The sequence below is a fragment of the Neolamprologus multifasciatus genome, chromosome 3 (assembly GCF_963576455.1).
Source record: "Neolamprologus multifasciatus chromosome 3, fNeoMul1.2, whole genome shotgun sequence".
NCBI classification, from domain to species: Eukaryota; Metazoa; Chordata; class Actinopteri; order Cichliformes; family Cichlidae; genus Neolamprologus; species Neolamprologus multifasciatus.
Window position 1 is genome coordinate 4,065,548 of NC_140441.1, and position 22,061 is coordinate 4,087,608.

At 41.2% G+C, this 22,061-nt stretch overlaps 1 protein-coding gene and 1 long non-coding RNA gene across 11 annotated transcripts; one reads left to right on the forward strand and one right to left on the reverse strand.

Annotated features, from left to right (window-relative positions):
* Window positions 1-4: 4 nt before the first annotated feature.
* On the forward strand, window positions 5-7,002 carry LOC146521138 (uncharacterized). 10 transcript variants are annotated; one of them, XR_014873205.1, is made up of 5 exons: window positions 11-348; window positions 468-761; window positions 3,875-4,498; window positions 4,604-5,439; window positions 5,524-7,002. It is a non-coding gene; the product is annotated as an uncharacterized LOC146521138 (long non-coding RNA). The 10 variants fall into 10 exon arrangements; XR_014873207.1 differs by having other exon boundaries at window positions 4,615-5,439; XR_014873202.1 differs by having other exon boundaries at window positions 13-348; window positions 3,875-5,190; window positions 5,278-5,439.
* A 2,879-nt stretch (window positions 7,003-9,881) lies between these two features.
* Window positions 9,882-12,359, reverse strand: LOC146521139 (nuclear factor 7, ovary-like). The gene is made up of 2 exons (XM_085154425.1): window positions 12,227-12,359; window positions 9,882-12,125 (listed from the first exon to the last, which is right to left on the reverse strand). Exon 2 carries the CDS (start codon window positions 12,106-12,108, stop codon window positions 10,717-10,719), a length of 1,392 nt encoding a protein of 463 aa, XP_085010551.1. The 5' UTR covers window positions 12,109-12,125; window positions 12,227-12,359; the 3' UTR covers window positions 9,882-10,716.
* Window positions 12,360-22,061: the final 9,702 nt, after the last annotated feature.

Consider the following 22,061-nt stretch of genomic DNA (forward strand, 5'->3'; position numbering starts at 1 on the left):
TTTGTTGCATATTTAACACGTGGGGGGGGGGGCGGAGCTTCATTCAACTTCCTCTTATAAATGTGTAAGTGTGACAGCAGAGCGCAGACTTTCACCGCAGGTCAAAAATTAAACATTTTGTGAAGCTCAGTAAATAAAGTATGACTCAGTGTTGCAGCTGTTTTGCAGTTTTTCTTTCAAACTTTCTTCTGATTATTAGAAGGGCTCGCCCCGCCCGCAAACTGTGGACCAATAGGAGAGCTTGCCCACTGTAAACTACCAATCGTCTGTCGACGGAAATTGCGTCACCAGAAAACAACAACGGCACCTCCGCTATGTTTGGAAAGTCGCATTTCTTTTATCTTTACAGTAAGTTATCGACTTTAAGATATTTGTATCTGGATTTAGCTGAAATGACATGAGGATGAAAAGCTCATTTAACCCTTTTACTTCACGGCTAATATCTACTCTATTACTCCCATTTCTAGTCTTTTCTTTACACCAGCAATTCGCGTTGCTAATGTCGATGCCCGTGCACATCGTCACTCGGCCCTACAACCAAAGAGGCACGTTACTGTGGGAAGTTTGGTCTTCTCCAAACCTCCACTGGAGCTGCTCAGCCAAATCACTGCGTTGACTCACGCAGAGAAGCTTCTCCGAGCAGATTGTATCCACGCGCCTTCACGTCAGCAGTGTCTGGGAGAGCTGGTGGTGCCATTAGGACAATATGAAAAGGCACCGCTTCGGTGGCTCGTTACAAACGATGTCGGATATATGAAGTAGTAAGTGTATCATATATTTAATATCATACTAGGCAGGATTACTAAACCATTAATACTCATTTACCTGCGAATGTTGCTCGTTGTAAACTTTCTTTAAGTGTGTAACATTCACTATGATATTGCTGACGGTATGCATGATTCCAGCATACTTGACAGGCACAGTATGGAGCTGACAAATCCACAAAGAAAGGGAGAGATGGGGAACCACCTTTTTCTACAAAGTAATCGTAATTACAAAACCACTCTTTCATCCCATTTATGGATGTACTAAAGTCCCAACACTCCTCGTCCTCTGGAGTGAAGTCTGACAAGTGGGGAACTGGGCAGACCTCAGCTTTCCTGTTCAAGAAGTTAGAGACCACTGTACAGTCACATCAAAATAATTCTGCTGTGCAGCCCAAACATCGTGAGTCCACAGAGGCTGCTGTACGGTCCAAAAAACATGACACAGTTGGACTGAGTGAGCCACCTGCATCCCAGGGTCATGATCATACCATACAATTACCTTTGAGTCATTCACCTGTAAGTGCTGTTTAATTGAAATCCAAACAATTTCAGTTAGAGCATTGGTATGTATGTGTGTGTGTTGTATTGGGGCGCTGCTCTTGCGGCGACCTGCAGGTTGTCTCTCTCTGTCAGTGTCAGTGTTTTAACTTATTTTATTTCATTCTTTTATTCCTTTATATATTTTTTTTGCCAGAGGAAATCCTATAGCATCGGCTTGTGCTTTGTCGCATGGTTTTATTGGCAATCCTGATGGTTGTTTGTTTGTTTGCTACTCTCAAACAATTACATACTCACGGGAGTTTCTTCTGGATCTTCGGTGGAAAGGCCCGTCTCTGGACTCTTCTCACCCTCCAGTGTTTCCCAGCTATGGATTATCCAGTAACGACAGGGGCACTTTTGTTTTTAACAGAGTCAAAGCAAGGAAGCGGGGTACAATCGTATTCCTTTGCCATCAATAATCCTGGCTAATTTGCAGTCTCTGAGGAGTAAATTGGATGAACTGCATTTGAATGTCGCACACTTACGTGACTACAGGGATACATGTCTAATGGCATTCACAGAGACTTGGCTCAAGGATTCTGACCCTGATTGTTCTCTGGAACTAAATGGCTTCGGGTTTCCCATACGTTTGGATCGAGACCCCGGAGCAACCCAGAAATCTCAAGGAGGAGGGGTGTGTTTGTATATAAATCAGAAATGGTGTAAAAACGTGACCGTTTGTAGACAAGTGTGCCTGCCTGACATTGAGCTCCTCTCTGTGTCTTTGAGGCCGTTTTATCTGCCGAGGGAATTCCCACAGATCAACGTCACCGTCGTTTACATCCACCCTAAAGCGAATCCTAGGAATGCGACTGACACCATCTTCAACGTCATCAACTCACTACAATCTCTCTCTCCTGAGGCTCCTAATATTGTTCTTGGGGACTTTAATCGCTGCAACTTAAAGGAAACACTGAGCAGTTTTTATCAGTATGTGAACTGTCCCACACGCTTCAATAAGACTCTGGAGCTATGTTACGGTTCCATAAAAAGTGCGTATACATCTGTGGCTGGCCCCGCCCTCGGATCCTCGGATCACAACACGGTGCATCTTCTGCCAGTTTACAAGACTTTACTGAGAAGTGAGGAAGTGAGCAATTATGCAATATTTTTTTATTGCATCTTTCTTTTATCTCTTCAGCAACAGAAGGTTCCAGATGTATGGAAAAAATCTATTATTTCTCCAGTTGCTAAGACCACAAAACCTACATCACTAAATGATTTTAGGCCTGTCGCTTTAACATCCTTAGTGATGAAGTCCTTTGAAAAACTTGTCAGGAAGGAGATCCTGCAGCAAGTAGAGAAGTTTATAGACCCACTACAATTTGCATACAGGCCTCGTAGAGGTGTTGATGATGCAGTGGTCACTCTGTTGAACTTCCTTTATCGCCATCTTGATGGCACCAAAGCTCACGCTCGGCTCTTATTTATTGATTTTTCCTCAGCTTTTAATACTATCCAGCCACATCTTTTAGTTGATAAACTTCTTAACCAGTTTAAACTTGATTTTAATCTCGTTGGTTGGATTTTAGACTTTTTAACTGACAGATCTCAGTGTGTGAGAGTAAACGGTTGTTTTTCCAAACAGCTGAACTCTTCTACTGGCTCACCACAAGGTTGTTGTCTCTCTCCTCTACTGTATATTTTGTACACTAATGACTTTCGCAGTACACAGGCCAACAGGCATTTCATTAAATATGCAGATGACACAGTCATTGTAAGCCTCCTTTATGGTGAAGAGGATTCCTACGGGCCTGTTGTGGATGAGTTTGTTTCATGGTGTGACCAGTCCTTCTTAATGATCAACACCTTGAAAACCAAGGACATGGTTATTGACTTCAGGAAGACATCCCCCCATCCTGCACTAACAGTGGTAAATGTGCAGCCATTGAACTGGTGGACAGTTATAAGTATTTGGGGGTTGTTCTTGATAAGACTCTGTCCTTTGAGTCACATCTTGCTGCTACAGTGAAAAAGGTTCAACAAAGACTTTTTAAGGAGGTTGAGAGGTTTCAATGTTTCATCTGAAATGATGACTCTTTTTTCTAAAAGTTTTATTGAATCTGTTTTAACCTTCTGTATCATTGCTTGGTACGGTAATATGTCCCTGAATAATAAGACCAGACTTAACAACCTGGTTAAATTGGCTGGTAAGATTTCAGGGAGGTCTCAGGTCCAGCTTGTGGACTTTTATAACAGGCAGGTGCTGAGGAAGGCAACCTCTGTCCTGTTGTGCTCAGATCATCCTCTCTTTAATGATTTTCAACTGCTTCCATCAGGTCGTCGTTATAAAGTGCCTGCAGTGAAGACAAAGAGACATAGATTGTCTTTTGTACCTACTGCTATTATCATAGTTAATAACACTAAACCATGAGTGGTGTTGCCATTGCATATTGTACTTTTTTAATGAAAAATCTAGGTTGTTTTCTCAGGCTTATATTATATTATTTTGGAGTGTGTATGTGATTTGTTGGTTGTCTGTTTGTTTGTACGGACATACTCCAAATCAATGTCCCTCAATATAGTTACCAATAACCAATATTCTATTCTATCTGTGTGTGTTTCAGGTGAAGACAGAGGGATGGGTGTGTCTCTGGGAAAATCTTGATATATCCCATCTGCTCACTTTTCCTGGCTTAAAAAGGACACTGACAGAAGGCTGTTCACCCCTGTTCAGACATACAAGGACACTACTGGTGTGTTAAAGAGGCGACGGGTGATGAAATCAGATCGCATTTGTTTTTACCCACCAGAACCTCCTGAGGTGCTGTGATCAGTGTACAGCTCTTTTTTTCACAGCCGCATATTTTTGTGGCACTCTGTTGGAGTGTGTAAGTGCTCCTAGAAGTATCCTCAAGCTGATGAGTGTGAGGAGGTTCACCTATATAAGTCTGGCTATCACCACCGTGTAATTTCACATTAATATTTTACTCAAATGTAAACAGTAAAACCGCCATCCTGGATTCATATTTACATTTTCCCTCTTCTTCCTTATATACTTAAGGTACGTCACATCTGTGATGTGTCCAACTGGTACACGATGCTTACTGAGGTCCTGTGCTGCGGACCATGGACAAAGGCAGAAGTGGCAGAGGAGGAAAAGTGGATCGGTGGCTCGCCTGGAGTTCAGCAATTTAATCACAGCTCAGTGAGGGACATCAAGCCATGTTCCCTGCCATCTTTACTAGCAAGTGAGTAAAATGACCATCATGTTCACGTGTATTTTAAAAGCTTTAAGTTTTTTTTTCAATTTTTCAATCGCTCACTCAATTTAACATCGAGATCCTAATTGTGAGAGTCCTTGCAGGCGTGGTGTGGATAAGAATGTTGCACGCCTTCTGAGAGACAGAAGCGGCAGATAAAGAGAATCACACGAATCACACTCTGTGCTAACCTGTGAGGAGTCCTTTGACAAGCTGGAACCAATGTGATGTGGAGTCAGAGGTTTCACTTGGCCAACCAGCCTGTTCCCAACATTTTGGATGCTTGTTGTCGTGCAAAGGGACCATCAGTAGTAGAGGCCTTGTTTCAGCGTTGGGTGGACTGTGGGATGGTTGTGTGTCTGGACATCTTTCACTGGATCCCCTGGTTTGACGCAGCCATCCGTACAGAGTCTCGTGCAAAGTACTCTGCATTTAAGTCTGCACTAGCTGGGGCGCTGCTGCCTTAAAACCGCGAAGACCTCGAGCTGCTTATAAGGGTCGTCAGAGCAAAGGACCCAGTAACAATGCAGTCTGGATCCAAAGTTATCTGCCTGTACATTTCCAGGGACAGTTAAAACAGCATGTGCGGAGGGTCACACTGACGCCTCAGGAAACATTTCGGATCATCCATTTGGTTATTGAGTTCAAAACACCTGGTAGGAAAGTCCTCATTCCAGAAGGTTATTAAAACAAGAATTTACATTGTGACAAACTGAAGATCACACAAAGTTTCTCTGTTTATTTCCAGGGGTCATTGTTGAGGGCAGCACAGCAGTGACACCTGGAGTGCATTCAGGACCCAGCAGACACAAACATGTACAGGGTGGCTACCACAAGAAAAAACAAGGTGGATGTTCCCAATTAAAAATGTCTGCGTGGAAGCAACAGCCTGGAAGGTTTTCACGAAGAACTTCCTAACATGATTTCAGGTACACAGCTGTAATCTGTATACTTGTGACAAATTACACTTGTGGTCATGTCATTGACATTTCCATTATTATTGTTGTTTTCAGGTCCTCACTGATAAGTGGCATTGCAAGGTGGAAGGAGGAGCTCAGATGCTGTATTTGGTGGTAAAGGATTTACTCTGCAGCACTGATCAGTCGCCTCAACACTCGCTGTCAGCAGCTGTTTGGAGAACCTGTAGAAGTAAACATCTGTGGCCCAGCTGATCTCACATCCACTGAATTACTCAGACTGGAGTACTTGTTCAGCCAGAGCAGAGGAGACTCTGTAATTTTCTCTCTGTAGGACATCGTCAGTGATGGACCTGGTCCTGAGGAGGAGGTGGTTCAGCCTGAGCAACCCGAGCTAGATGATCCCGGTGAAACATTGCAGAGTGACGAGGAGGCATGCGACACTGTGCTGCATGCTGTCCTTCCCCACATTACACTCACCAATTATAACCTCCACTGTTCACCCTCCAGTCTGTGTGAGTAGCTAGGTTTACTTTTCATATGAGGGACAAAGTTTGTACATCAAAGCAAGGATTAAAACACGCATTGCTTGTCTGAAAACAAAGACAATTGTTTATATATTTACCGACCAAGTTTGTATGGGATCCATTTTACAGGAAGATGCCTGCAGTACAAAAGCCATCCTGGATTTGAAAAGCTGGAAATGTTCTGCTCTGTGTTAGTGGAGATTAGCCTGATAGAGGACAAATTATCACTTACCGCTGAGCAGAGGAACAAGGTCCTTCGGTGTGGAGGGGCATGACAAGCAGCCACAATAGTTTAACCAACTGTACAAGACCCACTGGGACAACACCCTCTACTGCCACACTTACAGGGATGACCTCGTTGATGCTGCTCTTATACAAACAGTAAAGATGACCAAGGGCTAGGGACCCGCACAACGTCCCATCAGCACTCGGAGCAACAGTTAAACTAAACACTTGTGGTTGTGCTCACCTCAGGGTAGTCACAACAGTCCAGAGAAACTCTCTATTTTAAAGGCCTGTGAGCGAATCCAGCATCGTGTTCTGGTGGAAGATGCGGTTCTTTCTAAAATAAACATCAAGACTATGCGGGACTTCAACCGTCAGCAAGAAACTATCCTCAATCTGCATGCAACAAAACATACATAGGATTCAGTGCATGAATAAGTTCCTGAATCCTTTATCATCCACAGCTAAAAATGGTTGGAAATCAAGTGCAATCATTTTGGACAGGTCTTTATCAATTAAGTTCTGTCTTGCTGGGGTCACAGACGTCTGCAAAAACTTTCTCATAGAGCTCTGGGTTGGTTTAGGTGGTTGTGGTGGTATACTGCATGATGCTGTAGATACTGCAGCAGCTACAGTTGCAGTAGACACACTGGCACCTTCATTAACATCACTCTCATTTGACTGTGTTTTATCTTCCCAGTGCACTGATGGGTGGACTGTTCTCAGGTGTCTGTGCAGGGTGTTTGAGTTCTATGTGATATCCTTTTCTTGCACACTCTACACTCTGCCTTTGTATTATCAATAAAATTGAAATGGTTTCAGATTTTGCTTCTTTTCTTGATGTCGCTTATTTTCTATACTGTACTTTTCTAATGTGTCGATGTTGTCTCTTGTTGTTGCCCCTGGATCCCTCTCTATCTCGATCTCCTCCTATGAATGTAACTACCACCCCTGGTGATGTTTTTGTTTCCAATTCAGGAATATTTTTGTTCTTTTTTTCATTAAAAAAAAAAGAAAGAAATAATTTTACCTCATCACAGCTTTCCCTGCTTCCCAGAGGAAAGATGTTGATGTTCCAGTCAGGTTATTATAGTGTATATCAGGGGTGTCAAAGTCGTTTTGGTTTACGGGTCAACATGCAGCCTAATTAGATGTAAAGTGGGCCAAAGCAGTACAATCATAACATAAATACCTATAAATAATAATACGTCCATGTTTTTTCACTTTGTTTTCATACAAAGTACAACAGCCTTACAAAATCTTCATATTTAATCAAATATCCTTTTAGTGAAGCTGTGAATATTGAATATTTTTCAACTTTTTCTACAGCAAGAATTCATTTTCACAGAACTGTTTTCTTTAAGTGTAGTTGGCGTCTGAAGCAACATCTCAGATTCTTATCTGCAGTGATGTTAATATAACCAGGGCGTGATGCAGGGTCACGATAGAGCTGTCCGTCCACGTAGAGCCCTTATTAATGAAGACTGGGAACAGGACATTGCGTTGCTCCAGGATCTCTTTAGGGAAATGGTCCGATCCTTTCACCTCCTTGATGCAACTTTTCGCTGGTCTTTCCACAACAGGATGCTGTCTCCCAGCACCCTCTTAGGTCTGAGACGATGGACTCGATCGTAGCTTTTAATTAGTTGCTTCTGCATCCTCTTCAGCAGACTCTGAGATACCAGAAAACACATATTTTCTCTCATACTACAGGCCTGCATTTATTTTCTGTATTAAGATGGGCCACATTCTCAGTTACAGACTTAACTCAGTCCCGTAGCGAGGACTTTTTTAGCAGCGACCGTTTCCACCTTATTCTGGCTGAATTCCAGAGATTCCCGCAGGGATTTAAATTCCTGGTGTAAAATCTTCAGCAGGGACAACATCGCATCCAAGCTGGACAATCGCCTATCAACTGACTCCAGGATGTCAGTAAAGTCGTTGTATTCTTGGAGAGCGTCTAATTTCTCCTCCCTGTCCTCCAGGCTGCTGGAGATGATTATACAAATTTGGTTTATTATTTGTCAATTGATTGTATATTATAACTGAAGCTTTCTGAGCTAACATTTAGGGTTTTTTTCTTGTCAACTCTCCAGCATCTAATGTGACCTACGGCATTTTCCGTCACTTCCCTCTCCTTACCTCACCCAGTTCTCTCAGAATTGGTAACTCTCGTAATCCTTGATGAGTAACAAACTACAGGTAAGTGTGTAAGCACCAGTGATCTACACACTGCTTCTTACACTTTGAAGTCTTCCTGTTAAGTTCATAAGAGCTTGTACTGTCAGTCCATCAAGTGTTCGTGAGCTCTCTTAAACACTGTTAAACTTTCATGGGTTTCTGTGCGTTCTTAAATTGGTCCCAATTCATATTGTTGTAATGTTAACACTTTTAATATAGAGGACAAAAAAGAAAACGCCTGAAGGTTCAAAGAAAGCACTTGATTATTTTTTTGTCTTTTAAACAGGTTTTGCCTAAACATGATTTCATTTTCATTTTGCAGTTTGCTGACTAAGGCAGCACGGTGGCACGGTGGTTAGTACTGTTGCCGCACAGCAAGAAGGTCCTGAGTTCAATTCCACCATCAGGCTGGGGTCTTTCTGTGTGGAGTTTGCATGTTCTCCCCGTGTTTGCGTGGGTTCCTTCCGGGTACTCCGGCTTCCTCCCACAGTCCAAAGACATGCAGCTTGTGGGGACAGGTTAATTGAATAATCCAAATTACCACTAGGTGTGAATGTGAGTGCGCAATGGTTGTCTGTCCCTGTGTGTTGGCCCTGCGACAGACTGGCGACCTGTCCAGGGTGTACCCCGCCTCTCGCCCTATGACAGCTGGGATAGGCTCCAGCACCCCCCGCGACCCTGAAAAGGAGAAGCGGAAGCGGATGGATGGAGTTTGCTGACTCATTACTTCCACAGTAGAAGGATCTCAATTTCTTTATAATCAGACAAAGTCAATCAAATGCAATCAACCACAATTGAAATATCAGAAACATTTCATATATGGTGTAAGATCCAATTAAAAGTTAATTTTTTGGTACTGGTAAAAGGATTAGAGGAGAAATACACGTTTGTTGTTAAGAATATAATTTCTAGTTAATTTCAAAATACTGTTTTGTTAAAGGTACAGAATATACAAGTGCGACATTCTTATGCGCTTTTTAGTATTTTGGGCTTCCGGCACACTGTAATTATGTAGTTGGGGAGTCAGATAAGCTGGAAGCAACACTGTTTTTTGACCGAGTCTTGCCATGTAAAAACTTTTTTGCGAGAAAAGTACCTGGACTTGCTCGCGTTTCAAATGCATGTTGCCGGACTGACTCCTAAAGGTAGTACAGAAGAGTGAAATAGAGACGGAGTGCCGCCACTACATATGGAGTTGAACATGAATCATTGTTTAAAAAATATATTTATTGTTGTCATAAAGAATCAAGAGGGCAAACACAAACTCCCATTAAACACATGTCAGTCCATATCCCAGCAAACTAAATCATCTCCATGTATTTCTTTTACTTCAGGAGCATTTTGAAACTGAAGCTGACTGGATGCTGTCTTGTCTGACTAAAGCTAACAGACTACAAACCAGCGGAAAGTGGAATCAACTAAAGACATTACAAACTCTTGCATTATCAGCCATGATGGACAATTTGTTCATGGTGTTAACACTTATTTGTGAAATATTGTTTCGTTATAACATTATTCATATTTTATCTTTAAGCTGGGCTATCCTGAGGCTCAGTGCATCTTTCGCTCTTAAACTCCTCCTACAAACTCAGACTCTTCTCCTGCAAACCTCAGGTGGGCTTTGTTTCAATCTGGCAAAAAAAATATTTGAATGTTTTGCATCTCTCTGTGCTTTGTGACATTTTTCTGTAGTGAGGATATGTGAGACTTTTTTGAGTCAACTATAAAAACAGTTTAAGGCAAAATTACACTTCACTTTAGATGAGGTCACAGAAAAAACTTAATAACTTGTAACTGTCGCAAACAATGAATTACAAAATTATATTTAAAAAAAGCATTTATAAAACATTTATTCACATAATTAATTATTAATGGAGCTCCGTATATGTATATATGTATATATATAGATAAATGTAGACAGACAGACAGATAGATGTGCATCTAAATACTTTATCACTTAGTTAAAAAGGATACAATGAACATGTTATATGGGGCTTTATTAACCAAGAATAAACATTTAGAAATGAACAGTAAGGAGAAGTAATGCTTTATAAATGATAAAATAAGAACTTAATAATAGCTTACTAAAGCTTAATAGTTCACACATCAAATAGAAACATGAATCACTTGTAATGATTAGAAACTTGATAGAATTTCAAATCTAGTTTGGGGAGTCATTCAGTGAGAAACAGTGAAATGATTTTCCATGTGAAAAGGTGGACAGCAGAAACAGAAAGAAACAGTGAGAACTAAAAGAGAAACAAAGAGCTTTGGAACAACGAGGCAGCAGGAGGACAGCTGCAGTTTAACAGCTTCAATTCACTGACAGGAAACAACATTAGAAATATCATCATCCTCAACTCATCTGCTGCACTGACACTGACACCTTCAACGGCAACACCTTCACTTTACCAGCCACATTTTCAAAATATGGAAACATCCTGTGAGTGAAAGTGTGTGTGAAGGTGTGTATGTGTGTGTTAGTATCAGGATCAGAGAACGACAGCTTTCCTCTGTTCCAGTCCAGATTCACTCTGATCCTCTGGAGCTTCTTCTGGACTGAGAGAGCAGTGAGAGCAGCTGATGGTGAGAGTGCTGAGTATTTACCTTTATGGAACCCTATTATCCATAATCCAGACTGTATGCGTCCCTTCCTCTGCACAGACTCTGCAAACACACCCAGATCCCACGGTGTACTGTCTCCAACATCAACATCCCAGCTGTGAGTCCCTGAGTTAAAGCCCTCAGAGCCCAGGACAGACCAATAATAATCAATCCTCTCTGGATTATCAGGAAGCTGCTGCCTCTCTCCTCCATATCTTACACTGGTCAGATCTTTAGACAGGATGAGGTTTGGATGAGCAGTGTTTGGGTCCAGAATGAGAGGAGTGTAGGAGACCATGTCCTTCATGTTGTTCCAGATGTTGAAGGTCAGGTTGCCCAGGTGTTTGGCCTGGTCTATCAGAGCTCCTGAGGGCAGCTGTGGATCATCCAGCAGGGGGCAGCGCTGGACTCTTTCCACTGCAGCCTTGTAGTTGTGCAGGAATGAGACGTCTTCAGCTCTCAGCTCCTCCTCTGTGGCTCTGACTGTGTCTGAAAGAGCTGCTATCTCTCTGCTCAGAGCCTCCATCTTCTCCTTCATCATCCCACTCTTCTGCTCCTCTTCCTCCCTCAGTGCAGCCAGCCTGGCCTCCTCTTCCTCTGCTAGAAACTGCTGAAGCTTCTTAAACTGCTCCTTAATCTGCCTCTCTGTGTGTCGGGCCTGGACCTTAATGTGTTCTGCTGTTTGATCAAACTTCACTTGAACTTCTTCACAAACCTTTAACTTCTTCTTTAAGGGCTCCAGAGTTTCCTGAAGTTCCTTCTTGTGTTGTTGTGCAGCTTCATCGATGGGTCTGAATCTGTGATTGGTGTGTTTTTCTGAGTCTCTGCAGACGAGACACACTGGCTGCTGATGGTCCAGACAGAAGAGTTTGAGTTTCTCAGAGTGCAGACTGCAGAGAGCCTCTGAAGCTCTCTGATCTCTCTCCTGTAAGAACGACTCACACAGGTTCTTTAAAGCTCGGTTTAAAGGTGGATCATACACTGATATTTTCTTACAAACTGGACACTCACGTTCCCTTTTTTTTCTCCACCATCTCTTCTGACAGTCTTTACAGAAGCTGTGGCTACATGACAGAAGAACAGGATCTCTGAAGACCTCCTGACAGACCGGACAGCAGAGATCCTCCTCTGATCTGGAAGCCATTGAGTCTGTGAGTGAAGCTGAAAACAGCAGACAGGAAGTACAGTCAGTCCTGGCTCCCCTCCCTCCTCTACCACCTTCACTGAAACTTCCTTTGAGTCGTGTTTTTGCTCAAACTCACATTCAGTGTGTGGAGCGTCAGCAGCTTGAAGCAGCAGTGTTGGAGTTTTCCACTTTTCTCTCCTGTAGCTGGACTCACTCAGAGGAAGCTGCTAGTTTGGTCTGAGCTCAGTCTGATCGTCTGTGCTTCTCTCTTTACTGAGGACGAAGAATAGCCAGTTTCCTGATTTGTTGCATGTTAAACACGTGGGGGGCGGAGCTTCTTCTTCTTCTTTCTTACATTTGTACTGGTGGTTGGCAAACAATTGAAAGGTGCATTACCGCCACCAACTGGTATGGAGTATGGTCTGGAACGACGCTAAAAAAAACCTAAAAAAACACATCCTCAAATCCTTCCAAACAGGTTGGGGGGCGGAGCTACTTTTAACTTTCTCTAATAAATGTGTAAGTGTGACAGCAGAGCACAGACTGTCACCGCAGGTCAAAAATTTAACATTTTGTGAAGCTCAGAAAATAAAGCATGACTCGGTGTTGCAGCTGTTTGGCAGTTTTTCCTTCAAACTTTCTTCTGATTATTAGAAGGGCTCGCCGCGCCTGCAAACTGTGGACCAATAGGAGAGCTGGCCCACTGTAGACTACCAATCGTATGTCGACGGAAGTTGCATCACCAGAAAACAACAACGGCACCTCCGCTATGTTGGAAAAGTCGCATTTCTTTTATCTTTACAGTAAGTTATCGACTTTACGATATAAGCTGGAGGAAATAGACATGAAAGGAAATATTATATGGTGTGGGCATTTTAATGCACACCATTCATTATGGGTGAGTGAGAAAACAGACTACAATGGTAAAGTGTTAGAGGAAATTCTGCTTATATGTTTATTATATAAACCAGTTTAAAAAAAAACTCAAAAAAGAAATTTTAAGTATAAGAATGAAGAAAATGTAATTAACCCCAAGACAGAAGTCGAAGTGATGTTTATTTTCTTTTGCAAGTCAGTAAATCTAAACATAGTTTTAGTGGAATATGAGAAAATGTTTTTTGTGACGTTATGTTCTAAGTTGAAACCATTGTATAAGTTTTTGTTGTTCAAATTTAGATGATGAGGAAATGATTGAGATGTAAACCTAAGGGGGTAGGGCTAGATGAGTATCTAATTCTGGCTACTCCTTTTCAAACAACTGCATTGAATGATATTATGAAATGTTGGTGAATGTATATGTTTGAAATAAATAATGAACTGAACCTATGGAGTGACGGCTGACAAGCGGGAAACTCAGCTTTCCTGTACAGTCACATCAAAATAATTCTGCTGTGCAGCCCAAACATCGTGAGTCCACAGAGGCTGCTGTACGGTCCAAAAAACATGACACAGTTGGACTGAGTAAGTCACCTGCATCCCAGGGTCATGATCATACCATACAATTACCTTTGAGTCATTCACCTGTAAGTGCTATTTATTTGAAATCGAAACAATTTCAGTTAGAGCATTTGTATGTGTGTGTGTGTTGTATTCTATGTTATCTGTGTGTGTTTCACAGAGGATGACTGAAGTCCCAGACTTTTCTAACCCTCTGTCAGCCAAGTGGAAGCTAACTTGGCTAGTCTTTTAGCATCAATTCATATGTAAATTAGGTCGTTACCTGAGAATTCTGGAGGGGAGTGGGGGTGTGTGAATGATTGCTGATTTCTAACTGCCAACTGCCTCTTTGTTTGTGTGTGTGTGTGGGGGGGGGGAGCTGCTAAAAGCTGTGAACTTCCTTTTGTGTTGAGGTGGATACAATCTCACTGCACTTCATTGCCCTGAAGAATTCTGTGGTGTACGAACCTCCTCTCCAAGGAAAGAAAATGCAGAGAAGACTCACCACTCAGCAGGCCTTGAAAATGATCCTGAGTGAAGTCAACATTTGTGACTCGGATAGAGAAGACCTAGAACTTCAGCCGGATTCGGACTCAGAGCTGTCTGATCAGTCTTCCGGTTAGGTTTCATTTCATATTATTTCCTATTTCATTTCAAACAAGTAAGTGAAAGATGGCACAGTGTGGCGTGAAGAACAGGTGGGGACCTGTCTCCCTTTCACCCCAATAGAAGCGTATGCTGCAGATGGAGAGCCAACGACTAAGGCCAGGAAAAGTATCTCGAGTCCCCTGCAGAGCTTCCTGTGTTTCATCACTCTTGACATGCTTCATAGCATTCAAGAATGGACTATTCAACATGCACAGCAAACGGAGCATGTTCATTGGTTCATGGACCTCCCTGAACTAATGGCATTTATTGCAATTGTCATCTTGCGGGGGGTTACTAGGGTTCCATCACTACGTGACTGCTGGTCAGCAAACCTGGGAAACCCACAGATCATTGGAACTATGCAGCGAAACCGCTTCCAAGACATCATGCAACACCTACGCTTTGATGACAGGTCCACCTGCAGTGATCGAGCAAAGACTGATAAGTTCGCTGCAATTTCCAGTGTGTGGGGATCATTTGTCACGAACTGCATCACGTGCTACAACCCTGGTCTACATATCACCGTTGATGAACAGCTTTTCCCATCAAAGACTCGGGGCTGTTTCCTGCAGTATATTGCAAGTAAACCTGACAAGTTTGCAATCAAGTTTTGGGTGGCTTGCGACCTAAAATCCAAGTACATTTGCAATGTCTTCCCATATCTTGGCAAGGACCCCAATCGTCCCAGTGGGGAGAGACTGTCTGAAAATGTAGAGATGAGGCTGATGGAACCATTCCTAGACAAGGGCAGAAATGTTACCACGGACAATTTCTTCACATCGCTTTCACTTGCGCAAAAACGTCTTAGACGGAAAACCACCATCCTCGGCACAGTCAACAAGATTCGCCGGGAAATTCCTCAATCCGCTAGACACACAGATCGCAATGAATTCACCACTCAGGTATGTTGCAGGTCTTTTGTGGTTCTATGTTTATGTGTTTCATTGTGTGTAAAAGTGCTATGGAAATAACAATTTATCTTATTTCTTAGGTGTTTTCAACCTCTGCTGCCATGCTGACGGCGAATGCGGCCAAATGGAAGAAGACAGTCTATATTCTTAGCAGCATGAATAGCGTGGTTCAGACTGATAACACCACCAAAAGGAAGCCAAACACTGTCACCCTTTACAACACCACAAAGTGTGGCGTGGATGTGATGGACCAGATGGTGCGGGAGTACACTGTCCGCAGAGGAACACGGCGCTGGCCAGTTACCGTGTTCTATAACATAATTGACATGGCAGCACTGAATGCACATGTGCTGTATCAAGCATGCACCGGGACGCAGGAAAGACGGGTGGACTTCCTGGTGGAGTTTGGAAGAAAGTTGGCTAACTCTCATATGGCTGGGAGGAAGGCAAGAAAAGAACAGTTGCTTTGGACACAACCCTCCACACCTAGCCCTGGAAAAAGAGCCATGTGTCAGGTCAAACACAAATGCAAGAACAATCATGCCACTGTGCGATGTGTTCACTGCTACAGATACACATGTGGTAAATGCAGACTACAGATACCATGGCAGTGCCAGGATTGTGAGTGATTGCTGAAAATGTTGAAATGTACTCACTCACTTTTTATAATTATTTGTAAATATGTGTACAAATGGTTGTTTTTTCTTGTTTTTTTTGTACTGTTTTTATCATTAAATCTCAGCAACAAAGGAAATACACCCATGTGTGTTGATTTCTCCCTAAGATGGCAAACTGAAACACAAGTTTCCTTGTGGCTCAGGAAACTAACCACTCCAAGTGGCTCAGCATGGCCCCACCTTATTTAAATAACAAAAGCAGCTGTTCACAGGTGATTAAGGATATTAGCTAAAAGCCTACCAGCCATTTGGCTGGAAAGCGGGTTTTAAAGGTAGAAAAGCCAAATGGCTGCTCTCTGGGACTTCCAGTTCCCATCTGCTGACTCATTCTATTGCTAATTGTATGAGCCACTTCATAGTGAGTTTAAGTTGTTGCCTTCCGGCCGCCGTTTTAGAGTACCTGTGAGGAAGACCAAAAGACTCCAGGTTTCTTCCCCACTGCATTCCGTCTTCTTAATGGCAAATAACCATCCTGTGACTTTCTATTGCTATTATTGTCATTATTATTTTATATTATTGTTTTGTCTACTTTTATGTTGGCTGCTGCTGAACTAATTTCCCCTTGGTTGGATAATATTTTAATAATATACAATTATTTTTTGTAATTTATATTTTTTATGTTAATCAAAAATTTACTTTGTGAAATTTGTATTTGAGAATGCAGAATGTGACAATATATTTTTGTTCAATATTTAATTCATTCAGTTGATTCATAAAAAAATTAAAAAGATATGCTTATAATTTATATATATATACATATATCTGTATTAGTTTTAATAAATTAATTTGACACCAGTATTGAAAATACCATATTGTATTCATACAGAATCAGTATGGTATCTTTGTCTGTCTGTTCACTGATTGTTGAAACTAAGAGCTACTTTGATCTGTTTAGATCTAAAGTATCTAAAGTCGAGCCCTAATGTTTCTTCACCCTTGTGTGTGTGATATGTGATTTCCTACATGCTGGCAGAGCAGAGCAGCAGTTTGTGCTCACAGATGGTGACGGTGTGGAGAGACGGTGGTGTTTCCTCAGAAGAACTAGCAGAGTCACAAAGGACACCAGTCCATCTCACTACCTTGACTTGCTGACTGATGCTCGTCTGCACTGCACAGAGGAAATCAACTGACCGAGGTTTGTCCAGTGACGTGTTATGAAATGTATATTTGTTTTATGCTTACAGATATGTTTTTCTTGACAGAGGCTCTGCAGAGGTTAGACAAAGCAGAGAAAATATGTGCTTTACATTTTACTGTGATTTATTGAGATATTTGTTGCCTGATGTTCAGCAGGAATGGAGAAATAGAATCAAAGGGAGATGTTTTTGATGTTTTTGTAATGATGTAAGTAAATCTTCAATATTATTTATTTGCTTGGTTATATTAGGAGTGTTTCTGAATGAGGGAGAGAGGAGTCATCATCCAGGTAAAGTGACGTGGATGAGTTGATACACTTATCTCCCCTTTAAAGGAGATACTCTTAGAGAGAGAGGATCAGAGTCATCCTTAAATGTTAGTGCTTTCAAATACACAAACATTTTTAAAGGACAAAAATGAACATCCAACTTTGACTGTAATACAAAATAAATCTTTGCATGTGTGTTTTCAAACTCTCAAATGGGCAGCATATCAGTCTTGGACTGTCTAACCTGCAGCATTGAATGATCACCACACATGAGTATGTTCCTGCAACATTCAGCAGCTTCTGCTTTTGGTAAGTAGAGTAACCTAATAACTACAGTAACTCTAAACACATTACATCCATTTCTAACGGCCTGGTTACTTCCTGTCAGTTACTTTAGAAATCATGTGGTCACCTGACCTAACACTGTTTCTTCTTCTTCCCCTTAATGTTGAAGTGTCAAATGTCAACCAACTGGAGAGGAAACTACACCAGTGTACTGGGATGTTTCAGCAACACGTGCCAGATGCTGTTCCTTCATGGTGACATCACCAGAGACAGTCCCGCCCACCTCAGCCCTCGCCATTGATCATGATGATTATAATGATGACAGCGAGCGGAACTAAGACTGTAAAAATCCATGACCAGAATGTTTAGATCCTTTCTAATTATTAATGAATACTGAGAGCCTCTTTCTGTTTTGTCTATTTTTTCTTTACCTCATCTGTTACTAACAAAGTTCACCAAACTCACACAGTTTACATTCTGTATGTTTCCATCTTTACCAGCCACACTGTAACTGCAATTAAGAAAATAATTCTTAGAAATCATTGTTTTTCTCCTTTTCTCTTTTGTAATTGATGATAATTCAGTGAATATACTGCGCTGCTTCCTTTAATTCCGTCACACATTGCTTTTTGTTTTTCAGTGTCCAGTTATTTTTTACTGCTGTTTGAATTCTCTGTTTGACCCTGTAGACTGTTTGATGGACTGCTTGTCTTCCTGTTTGTTTGCTCCCTGTTTTTGACTAAAGATTTGGATTTCTGACTTTAACACAGCCTCTGCGTGTCCTCCCTTTGTGTCCTCTTCCTCTGTGAATGTGTTGCATGTGTCACAGATTCATTTTATTAACAGCTTTCCCACAGTGAGTTGCATCAGCATTCATTCACAGCACATTTCAGAAGGATTCAGATTAATACAGTGATCTTATAGTCAGAATTATCCTGACAGAGTGCCACTGTAAATTATCTTTCATCAGGTAAATTTTACAGTTCAGTATTTCAAAGCAGGAGTTATGAGGAATCATACTGGCATTAGGACTGTAATAATATGTACTTACAAAGTCAGAGTTTTTTAATTATGTTAGAATATTGGAAGACAATCAACTTTTAGTGTTTTCTGTATATTAATTATTCTGAAATAGAGACGGTGACCCTAACTGTACAGAAGCACTAAACAACTGACAATCTAACAGACATCATTGGCCTGAGCTGTCATGCACAGTGAGTCTGATCCTTTGCTGTGAGAGTCTAACAAGCATGTTTCTGGTCAGTTTGGAAGAAATAATATCACAATGTTGATCTTTTTTTCAATATTCCTTCTCTTTTACAACATAAACTGTGATCAAAGCCACTTATGTTCACAGCATGTAATAATACTGACAGTCCAGGGCATTGTGGTCTGTTGACCTAGGGTTAGGGTTAGCAATCCAGACATATGTAATCAATATTACTCTTGCTGGATATAACAAACACCTAGGAATTCATATTATAATTTGATTTTTGTGAAATATTCATATTCAGTATCAGTCATTTTATATTATAACCACATATCCACCCAGGCTCATGGTGGGGCAGGGCTCTGTCCTGGGATGCTTGAGTGAAAGGTAATGTACACCTGGCCAGGTATCCAGTCTGTCAGAATTGTTTTCAATATTTGGTTCAAAAATATGAGTGAAAACAAAAATCCAACTAGGATTCTTGCATATGATGAATGAAGTCTGTCTTTGACTGTATTGTCCAGCTGATCCATCAAACCCCCAGCAGGTGAACCTTATTCATGACATAACACAGCAACAATGTAAACAATTAAACAGCAACAGTCTAAATGTAAAGTGCATTCTAAAGTCCTCTTCAATAAATTATATGCAAAGAGTCATTCAGGACTGTAAAACGTGAACTACAGAACCCAGAGTCTTCATCATTAAATCTGTGGTTGCTTCATTTTTCTATCCTATATCAGATACTTTAAAGGTTTTAGTAAAGTTGCACTGTCATGGTGAGGCAAAGTGCTTTATGTGTGTGTGTGCGTGTCATGAATGGGGGTTTGAGTTCGAGTTACGGCAGACTGTCGCTACTTCTAAATGGAACGCAGCCTTCCTATGGCGGACAACTAATAACAGGAATCGGACGCGGTACACCCAAGTCCACAGCAACCACCATAGCAACCGCCTAGCATGACCTTAAAAACATATTGTCTTCATAACTATCAAAAACGTGAAATGATTTGCAAAGCGTGAAAGTGTTACAGCTGCAGAGAGCTATGGCAGCATCTTTGGAAGCTGTTTACATAGCTAATAATATACGATGTAACCATGGAGACAGTCGTGAGCTAGCGGTGCATGTTTACTACAGTGAATAAGGTGATTGTGTGCACAGCGTCCACACGCTGCTGAGGGTAAAGACATTACTTCAATGTTGTTTTATATTTATATATATTTGCCTTCTGTTGACCATCACCTCAGGTTCACCATTACAGTTTCAGCATACAGATGCACACTGTCTAAATATCAACACATTAAAAAAATCATGTCTCAGAAATAAGCACAGCTGTTCATGTTTGTCATTAGAGTTTTATTTGTAAAAAAACTGTGAACTTCACATTGTGTATCAAATGAAAGAACATTTCACAACTCTGAGTCATTCCTTTGCCCTACGAGAGCTGGAATAAATATATATCCTGACAGTTACAGTTGAGAAAACTTCAGTGAAATGTTGAAACAGTAGAGACAGGTAGAAATGGGATCAGATTAATCTTTGCTTAGTCAGACACCTCCTGTGTTCAGTCCACCGTATTAAAAACAAACAATAGCACGATCCGTGTGATTTTGCATCTACTTCCAAATCGTAGTCAAGCAGCCCAGTCTCATACATAGGTAACAGAAATGTCTCTAATGTTGACGTGTACAGTGGAGTGTAAGCATTAAAAGATCATAAAGGAAACACTAATATTTATGTGAAACTAATTTTAATTAAAAATGAACAGATGCTTTACAGATTTAAAAGAAAGAATCTGAAAACAACACTTTTTTGGTCTAAGTGATCAAAGTAGAAAACAGAACTGATGTTCAAGAACAAACCGTAGCTGCACTAATATTACACATCTCGATTGTTGTGGTGAACAGACATGTTGCTTTTAAAACCACATGCAGTGTGTGACCATGACTGTTCACCGAGATCATGAACACCACTTCGCTGAAGCATTCTTCTTCTTCTTCTTCTAAAATGGAAGCAGAAGGAGCACGAGCTGCTTTGATCTACTGAAAGGAAAAAGAACATCTGAGCTGAAACCAGTCAGCTGAAACCATTAAGACAGGAACAATAATTCAATGCAGTGTCTCAGGTGGCTTAGCCTGTTACAACTGTTGATACAAGCTAAATACAGTTAACACAGTGTCAGGGAACTCCAGTGTGGGAACTAGTGGCTTTAGGTTTGTAGTCATTTAACTTTCATCCATTCATTCATTTAATTCAGGAGGAAGAAATGCCAGATTGGTGCAGGCTGGTTACATGCATTTGGTCCCATGCCGTCTTTAACTAAATGACTTGGTTCATTTTATGGCTGGGCTGTATGTGGGGTTATATCATGTTATTTGGGCAGGAGTACCTGTCCCCTGTTAGACTTAGAAAGTTTCTCCATAAGCAGAGCTTCTAACTCTTAAAGCTTTTAGCACATCTGTATCTCTGCAGGCTGACAGCTTTTTGATGGCTCTTTTTACCCCACACTGGTTGTGTGTGTAAATATCTGAGTAGAGAATTTTAATCTTCAAATGTTTCTGAGCCGTCTTCAACCTGCTTTTAACACAGAAAAGAATGAAATGAATGAAATCCTAAATGTTCAGCACACAGAGACACAGAGGTACTGTTTAAAGTTTAGTGTTAACCTGAGTCACTGATCATTTACAGTATTACAGAGTCTGGCAGTCTTTGCATGATGTCCACGTCACTGTAAGTTTCTAGCTGACTCTCAGGTGTGACAGGTGTGCCAGCAGGAAAGAGTAATAATAACCTGCATCCTGAGGTTTGTCATGCAGGATTAAAGGAGCAAGGCTTTGTTCACACAGCTAGGATTGTATTTTACACTGACCTTGGGTCAGTATAAGTATCATACAACGAAGCACTGAAACTTGTACATATTTATTACAGATGCACTGAAGCTAATCGAGATATTTGCTGTCAATCTGTGGCTGCGATTAAACACTTTACTAGAAACTTTATTAACTAGTAACTTCATCAGTCATGACAGAAGCTAATATTTCTGTGCTAGCATCATTTAAACAGTAACAACTTTACTCCAATATAAGCTAACGTCCATCCATCCATCCATCTTCATCCGCTTTATCCGAGGCCGGGTCGCGGGGGCAGCAGCCTAAACAAAGAGGCCCAGACCTCCCTCTCCCCAGTGTTGGATTATAATATTATTTTATGCCATGTTAGACCCCTAATTAAAGATTGTGAATTATTATGTAGTTTTAGTTTGCATTATTCTCCTGAATCAGAAGAAGGTGATAACATTTGTTAAACTGATTTGCATTACATTAGACTGTTGATTTATTGTGAATGAATGATATTGTTTTATGATGCATTATACTGCTGAGTTATAAGAAATACTGTTTGC

Excerpts from the sequence above, each read along its gene's own strand:
- LOC146521139 (XM_085154425.1), bottom strand. The coding sequence starts at position 12,108 with ATGGCTTCCAGATCAGAGGAGGATCTCTGCTGTCCGGTCTGTCAGGAG.